At 39.1% G+C, this 26,143-nt stretch overlaps 1 protein-coding gene across 7 annotated transcripts in view; it reads left to right on the top strand.

The window, feature by feature from the left end:
* The window catches only part of TUT7 (terminal uridylyl transferase 7), an 82,108-nt gene that overhangs the window by 21,336 nt on the left and 34,629 nt on the right, over positions 1-26,143 (top strand). For all 7 annotated transcript variants that reach the window (XR_009551994.1, XM_060199477.1, XM_060199473.1 and 4 more), the window contains exons 6-12: positions 1,991-2,079; positions 3,478-3,529; positions 5,439-5,508; positions 6,345-6,471; positions 13,045-13,164; positions 16,544-16,693; positions 19,767-19,947. Coding sequence is in view for 6 of the 7 variants with exons in the window: in XM_060199477.1 (XP_060055460.1) it covers positions 1,991-2,079; positions 3,478-3,529; positions 5,439-5,508; positions 6,345-6,471; positions 13,045-13,164; positions 16,544-16,693; positions 19,767-19,947 (789 nt within the window). In the remaining variant the exon portion in view is untranslated. The remainder of the gene's footprint in view (positions 1-1,990; positions 2,080-3,477; positions 3,530-5,438; positions 5,509-6,344; positions 6,472-13,044; positions 13,165-16,543; positions 16,694-19,766; positions 19,948-26,143) is intronic.

Genomic DNA, 26,143 nt, shown 5'->3' on the forward strand with positions numbered 1-26,143 from the left:
ATGTTGTCCATCCTCCCTTCAGAGGATAGAACAGTCTCTACCGTTGTTGATCCAAGTTGAGGGCGAGGTCCTATGGGGGGCCCACAAAGGGGTCTATTTTGTTTTCCTCCAACACTTTTTTTTTTAAAATTTTTTAAGATATTTATTTTCCCTTTTGTTGCCCTTACTATTTTTTATTGTTGTTGTAGTTATTATTGTTGTTACTGATGTCATCATTATTAAATAAGACAGAAATGGAGAGAGGAGAGGGAGAGAAAGATAGACACCTGCAGACCTGCTTAACCACTTGTGAAGGAGCTGGGGACTCGAACCAGGATCCTTAGGCTGGTCCTTACACTTTGTGCCATGTGCGCTTAACCCGTTGCGCTACTGCCCAACTGTGACACTTTTTTTACAAAGTTTTAGTTATGAAATTATATTAAGGGGGCCAGATGGTGGTGCACCCGGTTAAGCACACACACTACAGTGCACAAGGACCCAAGTTTAAGCCCCTGGTCCCCACCTGTAGGGAGGAAGCTTTAGGATTGGTGAAGCAGGGCTACAGATGTCTCTCTATCTCTTTCCCTCTCTATCTTCCCCTCCCCTCAATTTCTCTGTGTCTCTATGCAATAATAAATAAATATTTTTTAAATTATGTTAAGTAAAATGCTTTTCATAAAATAGAGATTTCATATTGAAAGACCGTTTTATGCCAGAAGTTTATTTTTGGTTGTTTTACTGAAATAACTTTTATTATAAACTTATAAATTATACTTGTGTATGTTTTCTAAATATGAAATGTTTGCATTAACTTAAAACAATTTTTTTTAATTATCTTTACTTATTGGATAGAGACAGCCAGAAATCAAGAGGGTATGGGGAGATAGAGAGACAGAAAGATACTTGTAGCCCGGCCTCACCACTTGTGAAGCTTTCCCCCTGCAGGTGGGGACTGGGGTATCAAACCCAGTTCTTACACTTTGTAACATGCACTTAACCAGGTATGCCACCACCCAGCCCATACATTAACTCTTCAGTGTATTGTCATCTTTGAAAATGTAAAACAAAGACATCCCTTTTCAATTTTTACTTTTTTTTTTTTTTTCTCTTTTTTGCCTCCAGGGTTATTGCTGGGGCTTGGTGCGAACCCACTGCTCCTAGAGGCTATTTTTCCCATTTTGTTGCCCTTGTTGTTACCCTTATTGTTAATGTTATTGTTGCCATTGCTGCTGTTGTTGTTGGATAGGACAGAGAGAAATCAAGAGAGGAGGGGAGGACAGAAAGAAATCAAGAGAGGGGAGAGAGACACCTGCAGACCTGCTTCTCTTCCTGTGAAGCAACCCCTCTTCAGGTGGGGAGCCAGGGACTCCAACTGGGATCCTTACGCTGGTCCTTGGGCCATGTGTGCTTAACCCACTGTGCTACCACCTGGCCACCAACTTTATCATTTTAAGAAAGTCACCATAGGAAGTTTTTTTTTTTCATTTTCTCTTTTGTTGCCCTTGTTGTTTATCGTCATCGTTGTTGTTATTACTGTCGTTGTTGTTGGTTAGGACAGAGAAATGGAGAGAGAAGGGGAAGACAGGGGGAGAGAAAGATAGACACCTGCAGACCTGCTTCACCGCCTGTGAAGCGACTCCCCTGCAGGTGGGGAGCCGGGGGCTCAAACTGGGATCCTTTTGCCAGTCCTTGCACTTAACCCGCTACACCCCTGCCCAGCTCCCTGGAAGTTTTTTTTTTTTTTAAATAAAATGTAAGGTGTTATGTAGGACTTTGAACTGACATGAAAAAAAAAGACTATTGAGTTAAACCAAAGTGAGGGCAAACTCCCTTATTAAAGTCACATGAAGGCAAGAGCAGCTACCTAGTCCTGTATTGTTTATGCCAAAGGTAAGTACAGTTTTGCTTATGACTAGTTTTAATCAGTGGCTCCATTTCTATAATAAGGTAGTTTTGTTATAACTTTTGAGAATTTCTGCTTTATTTATGATGGCATTTATTTTATTTGTAGATTGTTCTCTGAGATTATATGGGTCATCTTATAGCAGATTGGGTTTCAAAAATTCGGATGTAAACATCGACATTCAATTTCCAGCTATTGTAAGTACAAACTATGAATTTAACAGGAACATTTAGATTCTCATAATCTGGAAATACTAAATTATTTTGGTAAAGTCAGCTTCCCAATGACAGACAGGATTTCAGATTTTAAAAAGTGTAGATACATAAGCATTTGTGATATGAACGTTTACCTCACTCATGAGTTTCCTCTTTTATATACCTGCTAAGTTAAAATAATTGTGCTTCTCAAGCACCACACCCAGACTAGATTACTGGTTTAAATATGATTCAAAAAACATGATGAGTCAGAATGTAAAAGCTGGAAGGTACTTTAGTAGATTACTCACTAATCCGTTTCAGTTTCCACAGGCCCCTTTGCAGATGGCTTGTGCTTATTTACCTGAGTGTGACTTGGCTGTCCCGAGGTCCCTAGAGCTAACATTGGACTCTTGTGAAACCGGGAAAGTAGTTTCTGAAATTTTTTTTTTTTTTAAAGATTGATTTCATTAGCTCTGAAAGAAAGTGTGGAGAGGAGAGAACCAGAACTTCACTGGAATCAAACCCAGGACCTCATGTTGGAGAGCCCAACACCTTATACGTGACTCAGGCTACTCCAATCCTCAGCAGTTAGTGTGGTTGATGTTTTTGCTTGTCACCAAGACTTTGCTGGTCTTGGTTAATTTTTTAAGATAGAAAAAGAGAGATATGGGGGGTCGGGCAGTGGCGCAGTGGGTTAAGCGCACGTGGCGCAAAGCGCAGGGACCAGCGTAAGGATCCCGGTTCGAGCCCCCGGCTCCCCACCTGCAGGGGAGTCGCTTCACAGGCGGTGAAGCAGGTCTGCAGGTGTCTGTCTTTCTCTCCCCCTCTCTCTCTGTCTTCCCCTCCTCTCTCCATTTCTCTCTGTCCTATCCAACAACAAAAGCAACGTCAACAATGGCAATAATAACCGCAACGAGGCTTTAACAACTAGGGCAACAAAAGGGGGAAAAATGGCCTCCAGGAGCGGTGGATTCATGGTGCAGGCACTGAGCCCAGCAATAACCCTGGAGGAGAAAAAAAAAAAAAAAAGAAAAAGAGATATGAAAGACAGCATAGCACCAAAGTTTCCTCCAGTTTGGTGGGAGCTGGCTCCAACATAGGTGACAAGGTAGAGCAGATGTACTACCTAGGTGAACTTTTTTGTCACCCTTGAAATAGTTTCTGGAGTGAGTTAATACTTCTAACAGACAATTTCTAGCCACAGTCTGAAGTTAATATAGTAGGTATCTATTTCCTATATGTGTCCTTGTTTGATATTTGCTCCCCGGTCTTTTGATGCACAGAATAATGATTAATGTAATTTCTTATTTGGAAAGCAATTTGGATGACTTCGGGTGACTAATTTCAGTAATGAAAAAATTACTGATTATTTGATGTATTTACCAATTTATGTCCTAGATGTCTCAGCCAGATGTTCTCTTACTTGTTCAAGAATGTTTAAAGAACAGTGGTAAGGCCAACTCCCTTCTATTCTTACTGCTTTTCTCTTGTCTATATTTAAATATTTCCTATTTCTCATAACTTAGAATTCATATTTTTATAATTTGTGTATGTAATATACAAATAAAGATCACAAATAAATGCCTTTGAATTCTTAGCAAGCTTGAGAGTTCTGATAGTTGCTCTGCTATATAGAATAACAGTTTCATAAATAAAGCTTTTAACTTGATGACAATATCAAAATTTACAAAGATTAAATGAATTGCACATTGGGGCTAAGAAGATGAAGATTATGTAAGGTTTATTACTGAGGGCAAAACTAGGGAATGACTAGCTTTATCCAGTGGTTTAATACTGTACAAGTGGCAGACAGGTGTGATCCAACTCTAATAAGCATGTAGTTGATCTGGTTTGGGTTTATTAGTTGTCAAAAATCAGAACTTGAGGCTTTATGCCACTTTTTTTTTAACTTTATAATTATTTTAATGAGAAAGATACAGAGAGAGACCAGAGCTCTGCTCATTGCTGGCTGTTGCTGGTACTGGGACCTTGGGCCCTCAAGCATGAAAGTCTTTTGCATTACCATTATGTTGTCTCCTCAGCTCAAGGCTTTATGCCCCTTTGTGCTTTCTGTGGGTGGCAAGAATTTTTTTTTTTTTTCCAATACCAGAGCACTACTCAGCTCTGGCTTCTGGTAGAGCAGGGAGATTGACCTAGGACTGTGGGACCTTGGGCATAAGAGTCTATTTGCATAACTAATATGCTGACATCTCCCCTGTCTACTGTTTCATCTTATAAATTAGTTTTTCTCGTCCTTATTTCAGTTTGATAAATGATTTAAGTGTTTCTCCTTGCTCTGATCAACATATTATTTTTACTCCAAATATTTTAGTAGCTATTGCAGCCATTTTGCTTCTGAATATCATATATATATATATATATATATATATATATAGTTTTTTAATATTTATTTTCCCTTTTTTTGTTGCCCTTGTTTTTTATTGTTGTAGTTGTTATTGATGTCATTGTTGTTGGATAGGATACAGAGAAATGGAGAGAGGAGGGGAAGACAGAGGGGAGAGAAAGATAGACACTTGCAGACCTGCTTCACCGCTTGTGAAGCGACTGGGGGCTGGAACTGGGATCCTTAACACCAGTCCTTGCGCTTTGCGCCATGTGCGCTTAACCCACTGCGCTACCGCCCAACTCCCTATTATTATTTTTTTCTTTAGGAATTACTTATCCAAGAGAAAGGAGGAGAGAGAGAAAGAACCAGACATCACTCTGGTACATGTGCTGCCAGGGATTGAACCCAGAACCTCATAGTTAAGAATCCAGTGCTTGGGAGTCAGGCGGTAGCGCAGTGGGTTAAGCGCATGTGGCACAAAGCACAAGGACCGGAGTTAGGATACCGGTTCGAGACCCCGGCTTCCCACCTGCAGGGGTGTCGCTTCACAAGTGGTGAAGCAGGTCTGCAGGTATCTTGTCTGTCTCTCTCCCTCTCTGTCTTGCTTTCCTCTCTCCACTTCTCTCTGTCCTATCCAACAACAACGACATCAATAACAATAACAATAATAACTACAACAGTATAACAAGGGCAACAAAAGGGAATAAATCAATAAGTATTTTTTTTAAAAAAGAATCCAATGCTTTTATTTACTGTGCCATCTCCCAGATCACCCTATGTATATTTCTAATTCATGTGACATTTACATATTCTGATTAAGTAGTATAATAATTTCCAATCAAATGTTGTTTTACAAAAATAAGTGTTTTCATTTAATTATTTGACTCTCAACATAGTGCTTTTTTCCCCTCATTGTTAAGTCGTCTTAGAGGATATTATGAAATGGTCTTTCAAAGGGCCATGCAAGATTAAACAAAGGTTGAATGAACCTACTTTCTTTTTCTTTCCTTAGATGCTTTTATTGATGTTGATGCAGATTTTCATGCTAGGGTGCCAGTGGTGGTGTGCAGAGAAAAGCAAAGGTCTGTTTCTTTAAGATGTTTATAAATTAAAAGCTTACCAAAATTCTTTTTTTTTGTTTTTTTTTTTTACCTTGCCAAAATTCTAATGTCCAATTTCTAGCTCCTTGTATGTTTAATTTCATAGGTTTATTGCTAACATCTCTATACTTTTGGTATTTGATACAAGAGGAAAAAGGTTTTTTTTTTTAAGAATAAAACTATTTAAAAAAAAATGGAAGATAGGGTTTTGACTTATTTCAATACTAATTTAAAGCAACCTTATCAAACAGTTATTGTCTCTTACTTTTATTTGCCACCCTTGTAAGCAGTGTTTTTAGTAGTGCTGATTAATGCTGTGAGTTAACAAGTGCATCACACCCTTTCTTTAGACACTGCCATCACCACTGTAAATGGGTGGTTTGTAGATTACAGTTCCTCTTTAGTCAGGTATCTCCAGCTCTGGAAAAATACTCATTTTTACATAGACGAATCTCCTTTGAAACACTAGATAGTACTTTCCTTATTTGCATTCTCCCCAAATACTTGTAGTATATGGAAACACAAAGTCTTAGTTTTGTAAAGTTCACTCAGCAAATAATTGCAAATTTTAAGTCTGGATTTATTTATTTATTATATTTATTTATTATATTATTTATTTTAAATAATCCAAAAAGATGTAGTGACTTTTAAAATTTTTATCTTAAGGTATTTATTATTGGTGTAACTAGTTGTACTACTTATTAGTCTATTAGTGGTACTGATAGTATACTAGTTACCCAGGTACAAGATATTTAATACTTATATAACATTTTGTCTTTCTCTTTTTCCTTCCCATTTTTCTCCCCCAAACCTACCAGTGGTCTTCTTTGTAAAGTGAGTGCAGGAAATGAAAATGCTTGTCTGACAACAAATCACTTAACTGCCCTTGGAAAACTAGAGTCAAAGCTGGTTCCTTTGGTGATTGCATTTAGATACTGGGCAAAGGTAGGCTTCAGTTCTTCAAGTACATCAGTAGTGTGGTATGATTTTTACATAGCTGATTTCATCTTTTTAAAAATAGTACTTATGTGGCCTGGAAGGTGCTGTAGTGGCTAAAATATTGTACTTAAAAATATGAGGTCCTGGGACTGGGAGGTAGCACAATGGGTTAATCACACATGGTACAAAGTGCCAGGACCCGCAGAAGGGTCCCGGTTCGAGCCCCCAGCTCCCCACCTTGCAAGGGGATCACTTCGCAAGTGGTGAAGCAGGTCTGCAAGTGTCTGTCTTTCTCTCCTCCTCTCCATTTCTCTCTGTCCTATCCAACAACAACAACAGCTATAGCAACAATAATGATAACAACCACAAGGGCAACAAAATGGGAAAAATAGCCTCCAGGAGCAGTGGATTCGTAGTGCAGGCACTGAGCCCCAGCAATAACCCCAGAGGCAAAAAAAACATGAGGTCCCACATTTGATCCCCAGCATCACATATGCTAGAATAATGCTTTGGTGTTCCCTGTACTGCACCCCACACACACACACACACACACACTGCTTTTCTCTTGCATTAATAAAATTTTAAAAAATTCTTTTAAAGCACATAAGCCACCCAGAAAGTGTCATAACTGGTGGAACATAGAAATTGCATACGTGAGGTCTAGAACTTGATAGTTAGCATTGTGTATTATTAAATAAATATACAAATCAGTTTTTTGTTTGTTTCTTATGCCAGAGGAGAAGCAATGCCATAGTGTTAACTCCATCACCTCTGGAGCTTGGCACTGATATTCCCCTGTCGTGCCAGTGCTTGAAATCTGGACATTTTCCCATTTCCCCATGCTGAAGCAGGTGCTCTACTAAGTGAGCTATATCTTCTGGTCTCTGCCTAGATAATAAAGTTCTTATTTTTATTTTTATTAGGAAAGAGTTCATGCAAGGGAGAAAGAACCAGAATATCACTCTGGCACATGCCATGCCAGGAATCAAACTTGGGACCTCATACCTCATGCTTTAGAACCCAGTGCTCTAGCTACTGTGTTACCTCCTGGGAGGCAGGCTTCTCTTTATTTATTATTTTATTTTATTTTATTTTATTTTAATGAGATAGAGCTACAAAGAGAGAGAACAAAGCATGGCTCAGCTCTGGCTTATGGTGGTGCTGGGCACTGAATCTGAAACCGTGGAGCCTCAGGCATGAAAATCTTTTGGGTAACCATTATGCTGTCTCCCTAGTCCATAAATGAAGTTTTCTCTTCTCTTCTCTTCTCTTCTCTTCTCTTCTCTTCTCTTCTCTTCTCTTCTCTTCTCTTCTCTTCTCTTCTTTTCCTTCCTCCCTTCCTCCCTTCCTCCCTTCCTCCCTTCCTTCTTTCCTTCCTTTCCCTTTTAACTATTTATTTATTAATGAAAACCGTGGGTAGGAGGAGAAAATCAGAGCATCACAATGGCACTTGTGATTCTTGGGTATGAATCCATGACTAGATGCTTGAAAGTCTGTTGTTCTATTGTACCACCTCCCTCCCCCTAAATAACACTTTCTAATGCGGATTGACCTATAACATACCCAGCAGAGCCTACATGTTACAATGATCAAAGACCTAGGTTCAAGTCCCCTGTTCACACCTGCAGAGCAGGAAGCTTCATGAGTAGTGAAGCACTGCTGCAGGTCAGTCTCTCTCCCCACATACCCTCCTCCCCTCTCTATTTCTACCTGTATCCAAAAATAAAGCTTTAAAAAAACTATTTGGGATGGAAGAGGTGGTAACAATGGTTATACAAAAGCACTCATACCTGAGACTCTGAAGTCTGTGGTTCAGTCCCCTGCACCAACATAAGCCAGAGCTTAACAAACAACACAAATGTTTGGGTCTAGCACCATAGCTTGGATAGTGCACCTGGTCTATCATGTGCCTGACCCAGCCTAAAGCCTGGTCCCTCCCACAGAGAGGAAGCTGTGATATCTTTACCTCTCTTCCCATATCTGAAAAAGTTGAGCTGAGTGGTGAAATAACAATGAAAGGGGGGGGGAGAAAGCGAGAGAGAATAATGAAAATGTTTTGACACGTTTGTAGACATCAAGAATGTAAAAGTATCTGAGTATTGGAACAGACATTTCAATACGTACAGAAAGGAAAATTTTGTGTTGCACTGTGACAGTTTCTCAGATGGAAATGATTTTTTAATATTTATTTATTCCCTTTTGTTGTCCTTGTTTTATTGTTGTAGTTATTATTGATGTTGTTGTTCTTGGATAGGACAGAAGAGAGGGGGAGAGAAAGATAGACCTGCTTCACTGCCTGTGAAGCGACTCCCCTACAGGTTGGGAGATGGGGGCTTGAACCGGGATCCTTGCGCTGGTCCTTGCACTTTGTACCACCTGTGCTTAACCTGCTATGCTACCTACCGTCCGACTCCCTGGAAATAACTTATAGTGCCTATTAAAAATCAAATTTGTTATTGAATTCCCAGAGGATATGGCCCAAGGATTTACACTGTAACTAGTTTCCTCAAGTGATCCTTGCGTATAACAAAGATTAAGATAAAGCTACTAATAAAACTTCCAGTAATAAATTCAGAAACTCCAGAAAAATGAATGACCCTGTTTGGTCATGCATATATTGCATAGCATGTTAAATGTAGTATCCAATTGAGGTCCTCCAGTAAATATTAATATTCCTCCAAAATGTCAGGTCTCTTCATATAATAAAACAGAGATTCAGGGGGCCGGGTTAAGTGCATATGGCACAAAGTACAAGGACTGGCATAAGGATCCCAGTTCGAGACCCCAACCCTCCACCTGCTGGCGAGTTGCCTCATAAGTGGAGAAGCAGGTTTAAAGGTGTCTATCTTTCCCTTCCCCTCTCTATCTTCCCTTCTGTCAATTTCTCTTTGTCCTATCCAACAACAACGATAAACAATAAGGGCAACAAAAGGGGAAAAAAAGTAGCCTCCTGGAGCAGTGGATTCATAGTGTAGGCACCGAGCCCCAGTGATAACCCTGGAGGTAAATAAATAAATGAATGAATAAATAAAATTGAGATTGTAGGTCAATACATTTATACAGAAAGACCTTATTTGTACTGATTAAGATAGGTTAGTAACAACACCTGACTGCATACAAATGGTCGCAGTAAAAATATATAATATATATAATGTTTGTGTGACTTGGGTCCAAGATGAATAGAAGGTGTCCCATTCTTTTTTTTTTTTAATCTTTTTATTTATTTATTGTTGGATAGAGATAGAAGTTGAGAGGGGAGCAGAATAGAGATAGGGAAAGAAAGAGATACCTGCAGCCCTGCTTCACCACTCATGAAGCTTTCTCCCTGCAGGTGGGGGCCATGGCCTTGAGCACTGTAATATGTGTGCCTAACTAGGTGTGCTATTGCCTGGTCTCCTTGGAGATGATAACTGGGTAAACTGATAGTTGTTATTTCTGTTAATGCTAAAGAATTTGCCTACATTCTTAAACAGAATCACCTCTTTGGCCACAGAATACATTTTCAATTGACTAGGTTAGAAGATGGTGACCATTAAACTAAACCAAGACGGGATAAGGAAACATCATAATGGTTCAGCAAAAGACTTACATGCCTGAGGCTTCAACGTCCAAGGTTCAATCCCGAGCAGTGCTCTGGTCTCTCTGTATTTCTCATTAAAATAAAATATTAAAAAAATATAATAAACTGAACTTGTTAACTTGCATTTGGAATGGAACCATTTTTCGACTTCATTAACAATTGTCTTAACCAAGTAAATGGATGTCCAAATGAAAACAAGTTTTTTATTTTTTAAAACTTTTTATTTATTAGGGAGTTTAGTGCTTTACAGTGCAGCCATTGTCACATACATATCATTTCATTGTGCACCTGGCCCCCACAGTTATCTTCCACCCATTCCTGCCTACCTTCCCCCCAAAGTTCCTTCCTTTGGTGTAATATACCATGCCCAATTCATATTTTGTTTTGTTTTCATCCTCCCTGTTCCTAATTATTAGGACCCACTTAAAAGTGAGATCATTAGGTATTCGTCTTTCTCATTTTAGATTATCTCACTTAACATGGTAGCTTTCACTTTCATCCAAGATGCTGCAAAGGAGATGACTTCATCGTTTTTAACAGCTGAATAATATTCCATCATGAGTATATATGTCACAGGTTTTTTTTTTCAGCCACTCATCTGTTGTCAGACATCTGGGTTGCTTCCAAGTTTTAGAGATTACAAACTGTGCTGTTATGAACATGAGTATAGCTAGATCTCTTCTGATGGGTGTTTCCTTTGGATAAATCCCTAGGAGAGAAATTGCTGGGTCATATGGCAGGTCCATTTCTAGTGTTCTGAGAAGTCTCCAGTCTTCACAAAGGATGAGTTTATACTCCTACCAGCAGTACATGAGTGCTCCTTTTCTCCACATCCTCTCCAACATTTGTTGTTACTGTCTTTTCTAATCTATGACATTCTCATAGGTGAAAAGTAGTATCTCATTGTTGTCTTTATTTGCATTTCTTTGATAATCAGTGACTTTGAGCACTTTCTCATGTGTCTGTTGACCCTCTGGATCTCTTTTTCTGTAAAGTTTCTGTTCATGTCTTCATCCTATTTTCTTATGGGGTTGTTTGTTTTCTTGGTGTTAAGTTTACTGAGCTCTTAATGAATTTTGGTTATTAGACCTTTATCTTGAGTATGTTGTATAAAGATCTTTTCCCACACTGTAGGTTGTCTTTCTGTTAGTTTGCTTTTCAGTTCGATGTTGTCCCATTGATTTATTTTTTGTTTGCTTTGCTGTTAGATTTGAATCTCTGAATATCTTTTTGAAGCATAAGTCATAAAGTGTCTTGTCAATGATTTCTTCTAAGTATTTGATAGTTTCTGGTCTAATATCCATGTCTTTGGTCTACTTGGAGTTGACTTTTGTGGTTGGTGTTATGTGGTGGTCCAATTTCATTTGTTTCAACCCAGTTTTCCCAGCACCATTTGCTGAAGAGATTTTCTGTTCTCCATTTAATGTTCTGGGCCCCTTTGTCAAAAAATGAGTTGCTTATAGATGTAGGCACTTAATTCTGGATTTTCAATTTGATTTCACTGGTCTTGTGGCTGTTTTGATTATAGAGCTCTGTAGTATGGTTTGAGTTCAGGAAGTTTGATGCCTTCAGTCTTGTTCTTTTTCCTCAAGGTTGATTTGGCAATCCTAGTAATTTCTTGGTTCCAGATAATTTTTTGTATTTTTTTCTATCTCTTTGAAGAGATTTGGTGATATCTTGAGGGGTTAGTGTTAAATCTGTATATGTTTCTAGGTAGAATAGTCATTTTGATGTTAATTCTTCCTATCCATGAACATAAAATATATCTTCCTATTTGTATTTTATCTATTTCCTTGGAGAATGATTCATAATTTTCAGCATACCAAGTTCTTCACTTTTTTTTTTCTTCTTTTTTTTTTTTACCAGAACACTGGTTAGCTTTGGCTTAATAGTGTTGCTGGAAATTGAACCTGGGACTTTGGAGCCTCAGGGATGAGAGTCTCTTTGCATAACCATTATGCTACCTACCTCCCCCTCTTCACATCCTTTGTTAATTTTATTCCTAAATATTTGGTGGTTTTTACTGCTATACTAAAGGGATGGATTTCTGGACATCTTTTTTTTTTTATTATCATCTTTATTTTTTATTGGATAGAGATAGCCAGAAATCAAGAGGGAATGAGGAGATAGAGAGGGTGAGAGACAGAGAGACATCTGCAGTCCTGCTTCACCACTTGTGAAGCTTTCCTCATGCAGGTGGGGACTGGGCTTGAACCCGGGTCCTTGTGCATTGTAACGTGTGCGCTCAACCAGGTGTGCCACCACCCAGCCCCTCTGGACATCTAATTTAGTGTTTACACAGAGGAACATCACTGATTTTTGTATGTTGATTTTGTAGCCTGCTGCTTTACTGTATGTACTGTTCAATAATTTCCAGGTTTTTTTTTTTTTTTTTACTAGAATCTTTATGGTTTCCCACATACAATAAGATCACATCATCTGCAAATAGTTCAACTCCTTCATTTCCAAGATGAATGCCTTTAATTCTTTTCTCTTGCCTGATTGCTACCACGAGGACTTCCAACACTATACTGAATAATAATAATGGTTACAGTGGACAGCCCTGCCCTGTACCTGATCTGAAAGGCTCTTGGGTTCTTACCGTTCATCGAGTATGATGTTGGCTGTAGATCTGCTGTATATAGACTGAACAAGTTTGAAGAATTTCCCATCTGTTCCCATTTTTTTAAGTATCTTGATCATGAATGGGTACTGGATCTTGCCAAAGGCTTTTTCTGCATCTGTTGAAATAGACATAATTTTTAGTTTTCCTTTGAAAATAAGTATTTTGGGCCCTCCTCTACTAACAAATTGAAAGATGAAGCTGTCACTCAAAACCACAGTTTGCACTTGCTCCAAAAGTATAAGGAAGCTTGGTACTTTGATGGGGTGGTATTTGATCTGGGGGAATAAGTCATAAAAGTGAAAGCCTCAGACTAAAATGGTTAAACTGCAAGTTGGTGCATAAGAATGCTCACCCTCTTTTCTATTGTTTGTAGCTTTGCAGTATAGATCGCCCTGAAGAAGGAGGTTTGCCACCTTACGTGTTTGCCCTGATGACCATTTTCTTTCTTCAGCAGAGGAAAGAGCCCCTTCTGCCTGTTTATCTAGGATCATGGGTAAAACACTTTTGTTGTTGTTGTTATGTAAAATGCTTTTTTTTTTTTTAGTATAGTAATTTTATTACAGGGCCACAATCCTTCTTACTTAATTAAAAAATCTAAAGCTTATCCAGAACTAATGCGAATATATTTACCCTACTATTCCTACCCTTTATGCCAAAATAATATATATGATTTCAAGTTCCTTCCTTACAGTCTTCTAGAGGTACTATTTAATTTGTGAGATACATGTAATTTTGGGGGGTTTCAAAAAAGAAATTGAGAACCTATATTTAATTTATTGCACTGAATGTTTACATAATTTGTTTGAATTTATGTGTTACCTCCAGGCAGATAATGCAAAAAGATTTATTTATTGATTTATTTATTGGGGGGAGAGAATGAACCAGAGCATCACACTTGCATATGCAATGCCAGGGGATGAACTTGGGGCCTCATGCTTGAGAGTGAAGTGCTTTATTCACTGTGCCAACTACTAAGCCACACAGATTCTCAGTGTTTTAGGAAAGTGGATTCTAGAGAACTAGTAATTATGTGATTTTCTTTTTGTCTCCAGGGTTATTGCTGGGGCTCGGTGCCTGCACTACAAATCCACTGCTCCTGGAGGCTATTTTTCCCATTTTGTTGCCCTGGTTGTTGTGCTTGTTGTAGTTGTTATTGTTGTCATAGCTGTTGTTGTTGTTGGATAGGACAGAGAGAAATGGAGAGAGGAGGAGAGAAAGATAGACACCTGCAGACCTGCTTCACCGCTTGCGAAGCGACCTCCTGCAGGTGGGAAGCCGGGGGCTCGAACCGGTATCCTTGTGCCGGTCCTTGCGCTTTGCACCACTTGCGCTTAACCTGCTGCGCTACCGCCCAACTCCTGAGTATGTGTCTTTTAAGATGTATATATTATTACATGAGTAAGAGGAGCGAGAATGAACCGGAATATCACTTTTGCACGTGTGATGCTGATTAAACTCAGTGCTTCCTGCTTGAGAGTGCAGTGCCTTACCTACTGTGCTATCTCCCAGGCTGTAAGAAGGTAGTTCTTAACTATTAAAACATATCTAAAAACATAATTGTTAGGGACTGTTTTAAATTGAGATATTCATTTGCCAGGCCCAGATGATAAAGACTATCAACTCTTTTTTTGGGCAAGGGAGATAGCATAATAGTTATGCAAAGAGATTATCATGTCTGAGGCTCTGAAGTCCCAGGATTAGTTCCCTGTACCACCATAAGCCAGAGCTGAGCAGTGCTCTGGTAAAAAAGAAAGATAATAAATTAAATTCCTATTTTCTGAAATAAGGAATTATCATCTATTTGTTTCCCAGTTGCCTAAAATAAGCTTTGTGTTCGTGGTACTGAAATGAAACTTAGGTCCTGGAGATTACTAGATCTCTGCTAAATTGCTCTTGTGATGGCACAGAGAGTGAGAGAACAAAGTCACTCTTGAGTTGTTAATAACCACTCTGTCAGACCCACATGAATCTGTGAAAGTCTCTGAAGTTTTCTTTCACTTTGACCCAAGAGAGACGTAGTTTTGAATGTCACCAAACTATGTGCTCCATTGTCTTGGGAGAGGTTGAATGTTTGGCTATGTAGACTACTGTCATACTGAGAATGGCCCTTTCTTGTCACCTGTAAGTAGTCGTCTGTCACTTATGTGAAGAAACACACTTATGTAGTGTGTTTCTGTGCTCCTGATGAGATTCTTCTCATAATTTGCATAGGAGTACGAGTATCCTTTTCTATGACCTATGTATTATTTCTTTGGTAGTGATAGGGGAAATCTTATAAAATGACAGGACTTGATTTAGATTATAACTTTTTTAGGCATATGTTGTAATGACAAAAACAGGCAAAGGGGAGTCGGGCTATAGCACAGCGGGTTAAGGGTACATGGCGCAAAAGCGCAAGGACCGGCATAAGGATCCCGGTTCGAGCCCCGGCTCCCCATGTGCAGGGGCTGCGATGAAGCAGGTCTGTAGGTGTCTCTTTCTCTCCCCCTCTCTGTCTTCCCCTCTTCTTTCCATTTTTCTCTGTCCTATCCAACAACGACGACAACAGTAATAACTACAACAATAAAATAAGGGCAACAAAAGGGAATAAATAAATGTTTATAAAAAAACAGGTAAAGGGTATATACAAACACTGGATTGAATTCTATAGATCAATTAGGATAAACTCTACTCAACTAAAATGATCACCTGCTTTTAAACTAATCAGGCACCAATATACTGAATTCTACCCATAGACTTAGGCCAAAAAAAAGAAAGTAAGGAATTAAATCTAGTACCTTGAATTTCAGGCCAAATATATTTATTAAAAGTTTATGTTCTTAACAATAGAGAACCAGAATATCATGCTGGTAACGTGCAATCAGACTTGGGACCTCATGCCTATAAGTCCAACACTGAGCTATATCCTAGGCTACTCAGGCCAACTATTTTGCTGTGTATTATATCTGCAGAAAATCCATTGAAAACCTCAGTGTTAACAAGTATCTAAATTATTAATCCCTTCAAAATTTTCAAAGCACTGTGTATCTTAGTCATGTACCAGACTGTGAAGGGAATACTGAATTCTCAAATGAACAAGACTAAATTCTGTCAGGAAGTTTGGACTGTTGGGCCAGAGAGATAGTGTAAGGATTTATGCAACAGACTTTTATGCCGGAGGTACCAGCGGCCCCAGGTTCAAACCCCATAAGTCAGAAATTAGCAGTATTCTAGTTAAATAAATAAATAAGTTTGGACTATCATGCCTCCATGCTCTGACCTGTCTTCTAAATCCTTTTAGCCATTCTTTTCCAACCTACTTAGAGAAATTATTTTCTCTTGACCTTTGAATCCCAAGTAAAATGCCCACTCTATTATCATTAACTATTTTATTTTATTTTGGATAGAAACAGAAATTGAAAGGGAAGGGAGAGGCAGACACCTGTAGCACTGTTTCACTGCTCATGAAACTTCCCTCCTGCAGATGGGACCAGGGGCTTTAACCCTGGGTCCTTGCCTATTATAATATGTGTGCTCAACCAGGAGGGCCACCACCTGACCCCTATCATTAGATCTTGACATGATTAAGGTTAGTCATGGTGAGTTGTGTGTAGCCCTGTTGTCTTAGTATCTTTTGCCTCCATCCTTCACCCCCCAATAAGAATATCTTACTAGTTTCCTTGTAAATAATACTTGATATCTATTTTGAGATAACATAAACAGTACTTAAGCTATTAGTTATGCTTTGTGGGTGCTAGCTAGCATTTTAGAAAAAAAGAGTATTTAAACAGCCCTGACATTCATGTAGGTTTTATTCCCAATTTCTCTGATTGACTATGTTCTCATATAAAATTGTTTCTACCTCCTAATAACAGTATGTATCTCATTTTTAGATTGAAGGATTCTCATTAAACAAACTAGGGAACTTCAACCTCAAAGACATTCAGAACGATATTGTGGCCTGGGAATACACTGACAGTACACCAGCAGACACAGACAAAACAGAAGAAACACTCAAAGATGTGCCTGTCAAAAAGGGACAGGTCTGTTCTCGTCTTTCTAATTTTACTATGGTCTTCATTGTGGAGTTTAAAGTTCATCAGTTCTCTTTTTCCTCAGCTATTGCAACTACTTTATGGTTATTTCATTATCCCCTTCCAAAATCCTTTGATAGACAGATAGTGAGAAAACATAAAATTAGATCCTTAAATTCACAGTTTCTTTTTTAATTTCCTCTGTGTGCAAGGTCTTGTGAAAAATACTTTAAATTGGGGCAAAGTGGTGATCTCACAATGTGCAAGGACTCAGGTTTGAGCCCCTGGTCCCCACCTGCAGGGTGGAACCTTTGCAGGCGGTGAAGCAGGGCCACACGTGTGTCTCTGTCTCTCTTCTTCTCTACCACCTCCTTCCCTCTCAATTTCTGGCTGTCTCTCTCCAATAAATGAATAAGTAAATAATAAATTTTAAAAAGAACTTTTGAAAAAATTCTGAAAATTCAAAAACAGTTCCTTGCCCACCATCTCTAAAGAGGCTAGGACTTAGATAATATTATGAGACTTCAATGAAAAAGTAAAATAACCTCAAATTACTAAAATGAGAATAATTAAGTATATGATCTAATGAACTTATCTTCTTCCATATGATTAGAGATTTTATGTACAAGAAAATACTCAACTTTAGAATTTCAAACAAAAATCAAAACAGTCTTTATAATTAGTACTAAGACTTACATTCTGTCCCAGATTGCTGAGTGACCCAGGACCTATCCCATAACCCTTTGGAGTGAAGTAGGTCCACAAAGTACTTCTGAGGTCAGGACTCTAATCCCAGCTCACTACAAACAAGTCATGTCACTCTTCTAGTCCATAGTTTACTTATGCCTATAGGAGATGGTAACTGTGACTCATGGATCCTCCAGTTGTGTTTTCTATTGGGTTGTTGGACAAGTCTTGATGTGTTCTTATTTGCAAAAATGTGTCAAGACTTGTCCAACAATCCAATTGAATCTTTGAGCACAGGGATTCAGGGGCAGGCTGGTTGCCACTTTATCCCTGCTACTCCAGAAGAGCTCTATTTGTATTTCTTTTCTCTATTGGCTTCCAGTAGTAAAGAGGTCAAGTTGTGGAGCCAGAGTATATGAATTACATTCCAGCTCCCCCACTTTGTAGCAGTGTGTCTTTGGGCCCCAGTTTCCTCACCTGCAAATGGAGATGACATTGCTACCTTCTCATAGTCACTGGTTTATTGAATGCTTAACTCGGTGCCAGGCATGTAGTAAACACTCAGTGTTAGCTGCTATTTGTGTTTGAAAAAGGTGTTCTCTGCTTAAAAAACAAAAACCAGTGTAAGTAAAACTAATTAAGATTAGTTTAGATATGTTGAAGGGCTCTTTTTCAGTTCTGTGTTATGGCATTATTAAGTCATTTAAGTGAGATGCCTAATAAAAATACTTAATGCTGAATAAGGATTATGGAAATTTTCTTTTAGTCCTCATCTACAGTGTCTGGGGACTAGAAAACATCCATTTTCAACCATTTCTGCTTTGTACATATACTGGGTGATTTATCTTATTTGGCAGAACCACTGTGGTTGAGATTTAGTGATTAAATGCCATAGTTCTTGTTTTAAAGCTTGACATAATAAAGTACATTTGAAAACAAGCTTGCATGATTTAGAGAAAAAACTTTTTCAACATTATAATAATGTAAAGAGAAAATTACTATATAAATTCAGGTAAACACTTAATCTTTACATTTTTATGCTATTTAGATAGATGTCATGCTGCCACTTCTGAAATTAAATGAGTTCTAGACAGTATCAACATTGCATGGTGTTGTAAAAGACACTGTTCTGTGGTCAGGGATATTCTCATTTGACACTGTTCTGTGATCCAAGAGACAGTCTCATCTGGCCACTTAAACAGCAGTGGGACTTTTGACAAGTCATGGAGCCTGGGCTTGGTCTTCTTCTTTTCCTCCTCTTGTAACTTCCTTGAGTTGAGCAAGATTACTTATTAAGAGCTTCCTACCATTGTGACATGTTTCAATGATACATGAATTTCTTGTACTATACAAGTGGAGAAATAACAAGAGAGCAACCAAGTCTACTAGATGCTTTCCCTTGTTTCTGATTTAATCTTCATAACTATCCTGTGTTATAGGTGGTATCATCCCTACACTGCAGATAATGGTAGCGACCATTTTTTGAACATGTGTGCCAGGCACTGTGCTAAGCTCTTTACAGACACTCTCTCACTCAGTCCTCCCAACAACCCTATGAGGTGGGTACTGTGATCCCCAATGTTCAGCTGAGGAAACTGAGGCTTAGACAGCATCTCTACCTTGATCAGTATTATACACGGCTAAAACATGGCAGAGTTGGATTTCAGATCTCAGCATGTCTCATTCCAAAGCTAATTCTTTTGCTCATTGTGTTATACTGATGAATCTAAGAATGAAGAAACTAAGTCACAGAGCAGTTAAGAGCTATGAAGTGACTGGACTAGTTCAGCATTCGGACGCCCCCCCCCCCCACCTTTCTCCCCACTCTAGTCCTATACACTTTCCAACATTTTATTAGAGTGTATTCCAGTGTATCAGGAGTCTGTGAATGTAAATGTAATAGCAATTTCTGGTAACAAACTTCATCTAACTTTCAAATTAATTGCTCGTGACAGATTCAGTGTGCTTATGTATCTTCATAGTACAAGTAAGATAAACTTTTTCCCTTTTGTTCTGTGCATTTAGCTGCTACCCATTTCTGTATGTGAACTGTTTAAAAGAGCCCTCCAGTGGCAGTAACATAGTGCATAGTTCTTCATGTCATTAAGATTTAAAAATTAGGAATGCTTCCTACTTTCTGGTTACAAATTACTGTCTATCTCTAAGACAGTGTCTTAAGTTTTAAAATAATACCAAATAATGCTAAAAATGTAGCAGGAATGCTATTTTCCCATAAGCAAAATAGAACCCAGAATTTGAGTTGCTTTGATGAATTGTCAAGTTCATAGCTTTACTTAGGCTTCTCAAAGTTTTTAAAAATGTGATGCTTAAATTAATTTTTCAAATTATGCTAACATTTTAAATAACCTATATGTTTTCTCTTTACTATTACTAGGCATCACTAGTATTTGATTTAAAACACCAGCCTGCAGCACCAGTTGGCCAGCTCTGGGTAGAATTGCTTCGATTCTATGCTTTAGAGTTTAACTTGGCTGATTTAGTGATAAGTATCCGTGTGAAAGAATCAGTATCTCGTGAATCCAAGGATTGGCCCAAAAAGCGCATTGCCATTGAAGGTATCTCAAAATGTTTATTTTAACTCCTTTTTAACTTTTTTAAAGTGATCAGTCTTAACAGTATATTCTTTATTTCCATTCCTTTTCACCTCCTATATGTAAGGTAGTCATTATTTCCATCATGAAATAGTTAGAACCTTGCATGTGTTACAATGTGTCATTCCAGGGGACCAAATAATTCATCCTGGGGTTTTGAAGTATAATAAAACATAATTACTTAAGCAACTACAATTACAGCTCACTGAGTTTTTGCTTTCTTCATAAGTGACTTTTGCAGTTTAAATGGTTAAAAAATTATGCCCCCCTCAATTTCTGAATTTTTTAGTTCTTTCCATGGGGTTATTATTTATGTTGCCTAGTTTTAGAGGCGAGGGAATTTTCTTTCTCTCTTTCCTTTCCTTTTTTTTCTTTTTCGTAATAATAGTCTTCATTATATACCTCTCCATGAAGAGTAAAGGATAGTTGTTTTTGAATTATCTGCAGTAAAATTTAGAACTTATTCATAGATACTTTTTTTCCCTAGTGAAGGCTCTATTAACTGAAACCACTGTATAAAAAACAGTGATGTGTCCTGTAGACAATACTGAATAGAAAGTGGCATTCCCCCCCCCAAGCAGGTAGGAAGCGGGGCTTGAACTTGGGTCCTTGCACATAGTACTAGGTTACTTAACCTCGTCCTTGAGTTTGTTTTTCAAAGCCAGGAAGATGAAAGCCCTCTAGAAGTCTCAATTCTATTCCTCCAGATAACTTTTAAAAAGGGGGGGGGGGGCTTCCTAAATTTGTTAGATTTTTTTTTTAGTTTCCTTATTGGGGAATTAATGTTTTACATTCAACAGTAAATACAATAGTTTGTACATGCATAATGTTAGATTTTTTTTCCCATTTTACATTGCATAAGAGATTTGGATTTTGTTGTTGGCTTTTTTTTTTTCTGATTTTGCATAAATTTTGTGTGCAGTCCTAGGGACCTCATATTTTTAAACCCTCCCCTGCATTTTCTCTGGCTCAGCTCTTCTGCCCAATTACCTAACCTGCTGGAGTTCTAGGGGAGAAAAGATTGAGAGAAGTGAGAAGTGGTGTCTCCTCCTGGTACCTCCTTCTCACCCTAAATTCAGTCCAGCCAGTTCAGTGAAGGGGCTTTCCAGGCAAAAGAGTGGAGGTAAGCTCTACAAACCACAGATCCTGGCTGAGTGGGGAGCAAGAGCACTCAGTAGACCCTTGTGGGAAGACCAGTTGCCAAGGGCACAAGAGCCACACTAATACCATATTTCCCACAATTACAGAACGAACTAGGAAAGGGGCACATGCTGCAAAGAGAATGAGCGATCTTCATAGAGCAGACATTGAAAAAGATATTTCTCTTCATTTTTTTTTAAATTTCTTTATTGGGGAATTAATGTTTTACATTTGACAGTAAATACAATAGTTTGTACATGCATAACATTTCCCAGTTTTCCATATAACAGTATAACCCCCACTAGGTCCTCTGTCATCTTTTTTGGACCTGTATTCTCCCTCCCCCCATCCTTCCCAGAGTCTTTTAATTTGGTGCAATAAACCAATTCCAGTTCAGGTTCTACTTGTGTTTTCTCTTCTGATCTTGTTTTTCATCTTCTGCCTGAGAGTGAAATCAGCCCATATTCATCCTTCCGTTTCTGACTTATTTCACTTAACATGAATTTTTTAAGGTCCATCCAAGTTCGGGTGAAAATAGTGAAGTCACCATTTTTAATAGCTGGGTAGTATTCCATTGTGTATATGTACCACAACTTCCTCAGCCACTGATCTGTTGTTGGACACCTGGGTTGCTTCCAGATTTTGGCTATTACTAATTGTGCTGCCAAGAACATATGTGTACACAGATCTTTTTGGATGGATATGTTGGGTTCCTTAGGATATATCCCCAGGAGAGGAATTGCAGGATCATAGGGTAGGTCCATTTCTAGCCTTCTGAGAGTTCTCCAGACTGTTCTCCATAGAGGTTGGACCAATTGACATTCCCACCAGCAGTGTAGCAGGGTTCCTTTGACTCCACACCCTCTCCAGCATTTGCTGCTGTTACCTTTTCTGATGTATGACATTCTCACAGGAGTGAAGTGGTATCTCTTTTTTTTTTATAATTTATTTCTTTATTGGAGAATTAATGTTTTACATTCAACAGTAAATACAATAGTTTGTATATGCATAACATTCCCCAGATTCCCATTTAACAATACAACCCCCACTATGTCATTCATCATCTTTCATGGACCTGTATTCTCCCCACCCACCCACCCACCCACCCCAGAGTCTTTTACTTTGGTGCAATATGCCAGTTCCATTTCAGGTTCTACTTGTGTTTTCTTTTCTAATCTTGTTTTTCAACTTCGGCCTGAGAGTGAGATCATCCCATATTCATCCTTCTGTTTCTGACTTATTTCACTCAACATGATTTTTTCAAGGTCCATCCAAGATCGGCTGAAAACGGTGAAGTCACCATCTTTTTTTTTCTTCCTCCTCTAGGGTTATTGCTGGGCTCGGTGCCTGCACCATGAATCCACCGCTCCTGGAGGCCATTTTTTCCCCCCTTTTGTTGCCCTTGTTGTAGCTTCGTTGTGGTTATTATTATTGCCCTTGTTGACGCAATTCGTTGTTGGATAGGACAGAGAGAAATGGAGAGAGGAGGGAAAGACAGAGAAGGGGAGAGAAAGATAGACACCTGCAGACCTGCTTCACCACCTGTGAAGCGACTCCCCTGCAGGTGGGAAGCCGGGGGCTCGAACCGGGATCCTTACGCCGGTCCCTGCGCTTTGCGCCACATGCGCTCAATCCACTGCGCCACCGCCCGACCCCCTGAAGTCACCATTTTTTACAGCTGAGTAGTATTCCATTGTGTATATATACCACAACTTGCTCAGCCACTCATCTGTTGTTGGGACACCTGGGTTGCTTCCAGGTTTTGGCTATTACAAATTGTGCTGCCAAGAACATATGTGTACACAGATCTTTTTGGGTGGGTGTGTTGGGTTCCTTAGGATATATCCCCAGGAGAGGAATTGCAGGATCACAGGGTAGGTCCATTTCTAGCCTTCTGAGAGTTCTCCAGACTGTTCTCCACAGAGGTTGGACCAATTGACATTCCCACCAGCAGTGCAGGAGGGTTCCTTGGATCTCACACCCTCTCCAACATTTGCTACTGTTACCTTTTCTGATGTATGACATTCTCACAGGAGTGAAGTGGTATCTCATTGTTGTCTTGATTTGCATTTCTCTGACAGTCAGAGACTTGGAGCATTTTTTCATGTGTTTCTCAGCCTTTTGGATCTCTTCTGTGGTGAATATTCTGTCCATGTCCTCCCCCCATTTTTGGATGGGGTTATTTGTTGTCTTGTTGTTGAGTCTGGCAAGCTCTTTATATATGTTGGTTATTAAACTCTTATCTGATGTATGGCATGTAAAGATCTCCCATTCTGTGACGGGTCTCTTGGTTTGGGTAGTGGTTTCTTTTGCTGTGAAGAAGCTTTTTAATTTGATGTAGTCCCATAGGTTTATACTTGCCTTAGTCTTCCTTGTAATTGGATTCGTTTCATTGAAAATGTCTTTAAAATGTATGCGGAAAAGAGTTCTGCCAATATTTTCCTCTAAGTATCTGATAGTTTCTGGTCTAACATCCAAGTCCTTGATCCACTTGGAATTTACTTTTGTATTTGGTGAAATACAGGGATTCAGTTTCATTCTTCTGCATGTTTCAACCCATTGTTTCCAACACCATTTGTTGAAGAGACTCTGCTTTCCCCATGTAATAGTCTGGGCCCCTTTGTCAAAGATTAGATGTGCATAGGTGTGGGGCAGGAGTGAAGTGGTATCTCATTGTTGTCTTGATTTGCATTTCTCTGACAATCAGAGACTTTCCATCTTTCTCTTGCTTTCTTTCTTCTTTTATTTTTTTTCTTTTGAGAAAGACAGGAGAAGAGAGAAAGAGAACCAGACATCACTCTGGTACATGTGCTGCCGGGAATGAACTCAGGACCTCACACTTGAGGGTCTAGTACTTTATCCACTGTGCCACTTCCCAGACCACCAGAAACGTTACCTTTTTTTTTTTTTTAATTTCTTTATTGGGAAATTAATGTTTACATTTGACAATGAATACAATAGTTTGTACATGTATAACATTTCCCAGTTTTCCACATAACAATACAACCCCCACTAGGTTCTCTGTCATCCTTTTTGGACCTGTATTCTTCCCCCTACCCACCCCAGAGGCTTTTACTTTGGTGCAATACGCCAATTCCAGTTCAGGTTCTACTTGTGTTTTCTTTTCTGATCTTGTTTTTCATCTTCTGCCTGAGAGTGATATCATCCCATACTCATCCTTCTGTTTCTGACTTATTTCACTCAACATGAATTTTTCAAGGTTCATCCAAGGATCGGATGAAAACGGTGAAATCACCATTTTCAGTAGCTGAGTAGTATTCCATTATGTATGTATACCACAACTTGCTCAGCCACTCATCTGTTGTTGGACACCTGAGTTGCTTAAAGGTGTCGGCTTGTGGGTCTGATGTGTGTTTGAGTATGGATGGTTGACACACACACACACACACACACACCCGAAGGTCGTCTATCAGACTCCCCCTTGGCATGCCAGCCTTGTGGTCGAGCAAGATGTGGCCAGAGTACACGGTGGAATTCCAACCTTCCTATCAGCCTCGCCACATCACCCACCCCTCCCCCCTTTCTGGTGGGTTTCACCTTCCTATATTTCTATTTCCCCATTCCTGCATCACCATCCATACCTTCTCATTGCCTTGCTCTCTTTTCCCTTATAAGGAGATATTGACCTCATTGGCCAGCTGGCTACTTCTCCTGCACAGCTACCCCTTTATAAACTTGTAACTGCATCAATAAAGATGTTCTGTTCCTCACAACGGTACCCTAAAAGAGTTTTGTGTGTTGTCTGCTGCTATGGTATGCTAGAAGACCCCTTTTAGTGAATTCGCTCCTGCCATGTTTCCCCCGAGGAACTCCGACATTGGCTATTACAAATTGTGCTGATAAGAACATATGTGTACACAGATCTTTTTGGATGGATGTGTTGGGTTCCTTAGGATATATCCCCAGGAGAGGAATTGCAGGATCACAGGGTAGGTCCATTTCTAGCCTTCTGAGAGTTCTCCAGACTGTTCTCCACAGAGGTTGGACCAATTAACATTCCCACCAGCAGTGCAGGAGGGTTCCTTTGACCCCACAACCTCTCCAGCATTTGCTGCTGCTACCTTTTCTGATGTATGACATTCTCACAGGAGTGAAGTGGTATCTCATTGTTGTCTTGATTTGCATTTCTCTGACAGTCAGAGACTTGGAGCATTTTTTCATGTGTTTCTCAGCCTTTTGGATCTCTTCTGTGGTGAATATTCTGTCCAAGGCTTCCCTCCATTTTTGGATGGGGTTATTTGTTGTCTTGTTGTTGAGTCTGGCAAGCTCTTTATATATGTTGGTTATTAAACTCTTATCTGATGTATGGCATGTAAAGATCTTCTCCCATTAGATGTCCATAAGTGTGGGGCCTCACTTCTGGGCTCTCAATTCTATTCCACTGGTCAGTGTGTCTATTCATGTTCCAGTACCAAGCAGTTTTGATGACAACAGCCCTATAATACAATTTGAGATCTGGGAGTGTGATGCCTCCGGTTCTGTTCTTTTTTCTCAAGATTGTTTTGGAAATTCTAGGCCTTTTCTGCTTCCAGATAAACATTTGTAGCATTTGTTCTATTCTCCTAAAAAATGTGGTTGGGATCTTAATGGGGATAGCATTAAATTTGTAGATGGCTCTGGGTAGTATGTTAATTTTGATGATGTTAATCCTTCCAACCCATGAACATGGAATATTCTCTTCATTCTTAAACTGTATCTTCATACTACTATACTCAGTTGTTGTTGTTTTTTTTTAAGTATATGAGGTTCTTAATCAGTTATACTGTTGTTTGTTTCTTTTATTTATTTATTTATTGATTTTTGGCCTCCAGGATTATTACTGGGGCTCGGTGCCTGCACCACAAATCTACTGCTCCTAAAGGCCATTTTTCCCATTTTATTGCCCTTGTTGCTACTCTTGTTGTCATTATTATTATTGTCATTGCTGTTGTTGTTGGATAGAACGGAAAGAAATGGAGAGAGGGAGAGAGAAAGATGGACACCTGCAGACCTGCTTCAC

The sequence above is a fragment of the Erinaceus europaeus genome, chromosome 10, assembly GCF_950295315.1.
Source record: "Erinaceus europaeus chromosome 10, mEriEur2.1, whole genome shotgun sequence".
NCBI lineage: Eukaryota > Metazoa > Chordata > Mammalia > Eulipotyphla > Erinaceidae > Erinaceus > Erinaceus europaeus.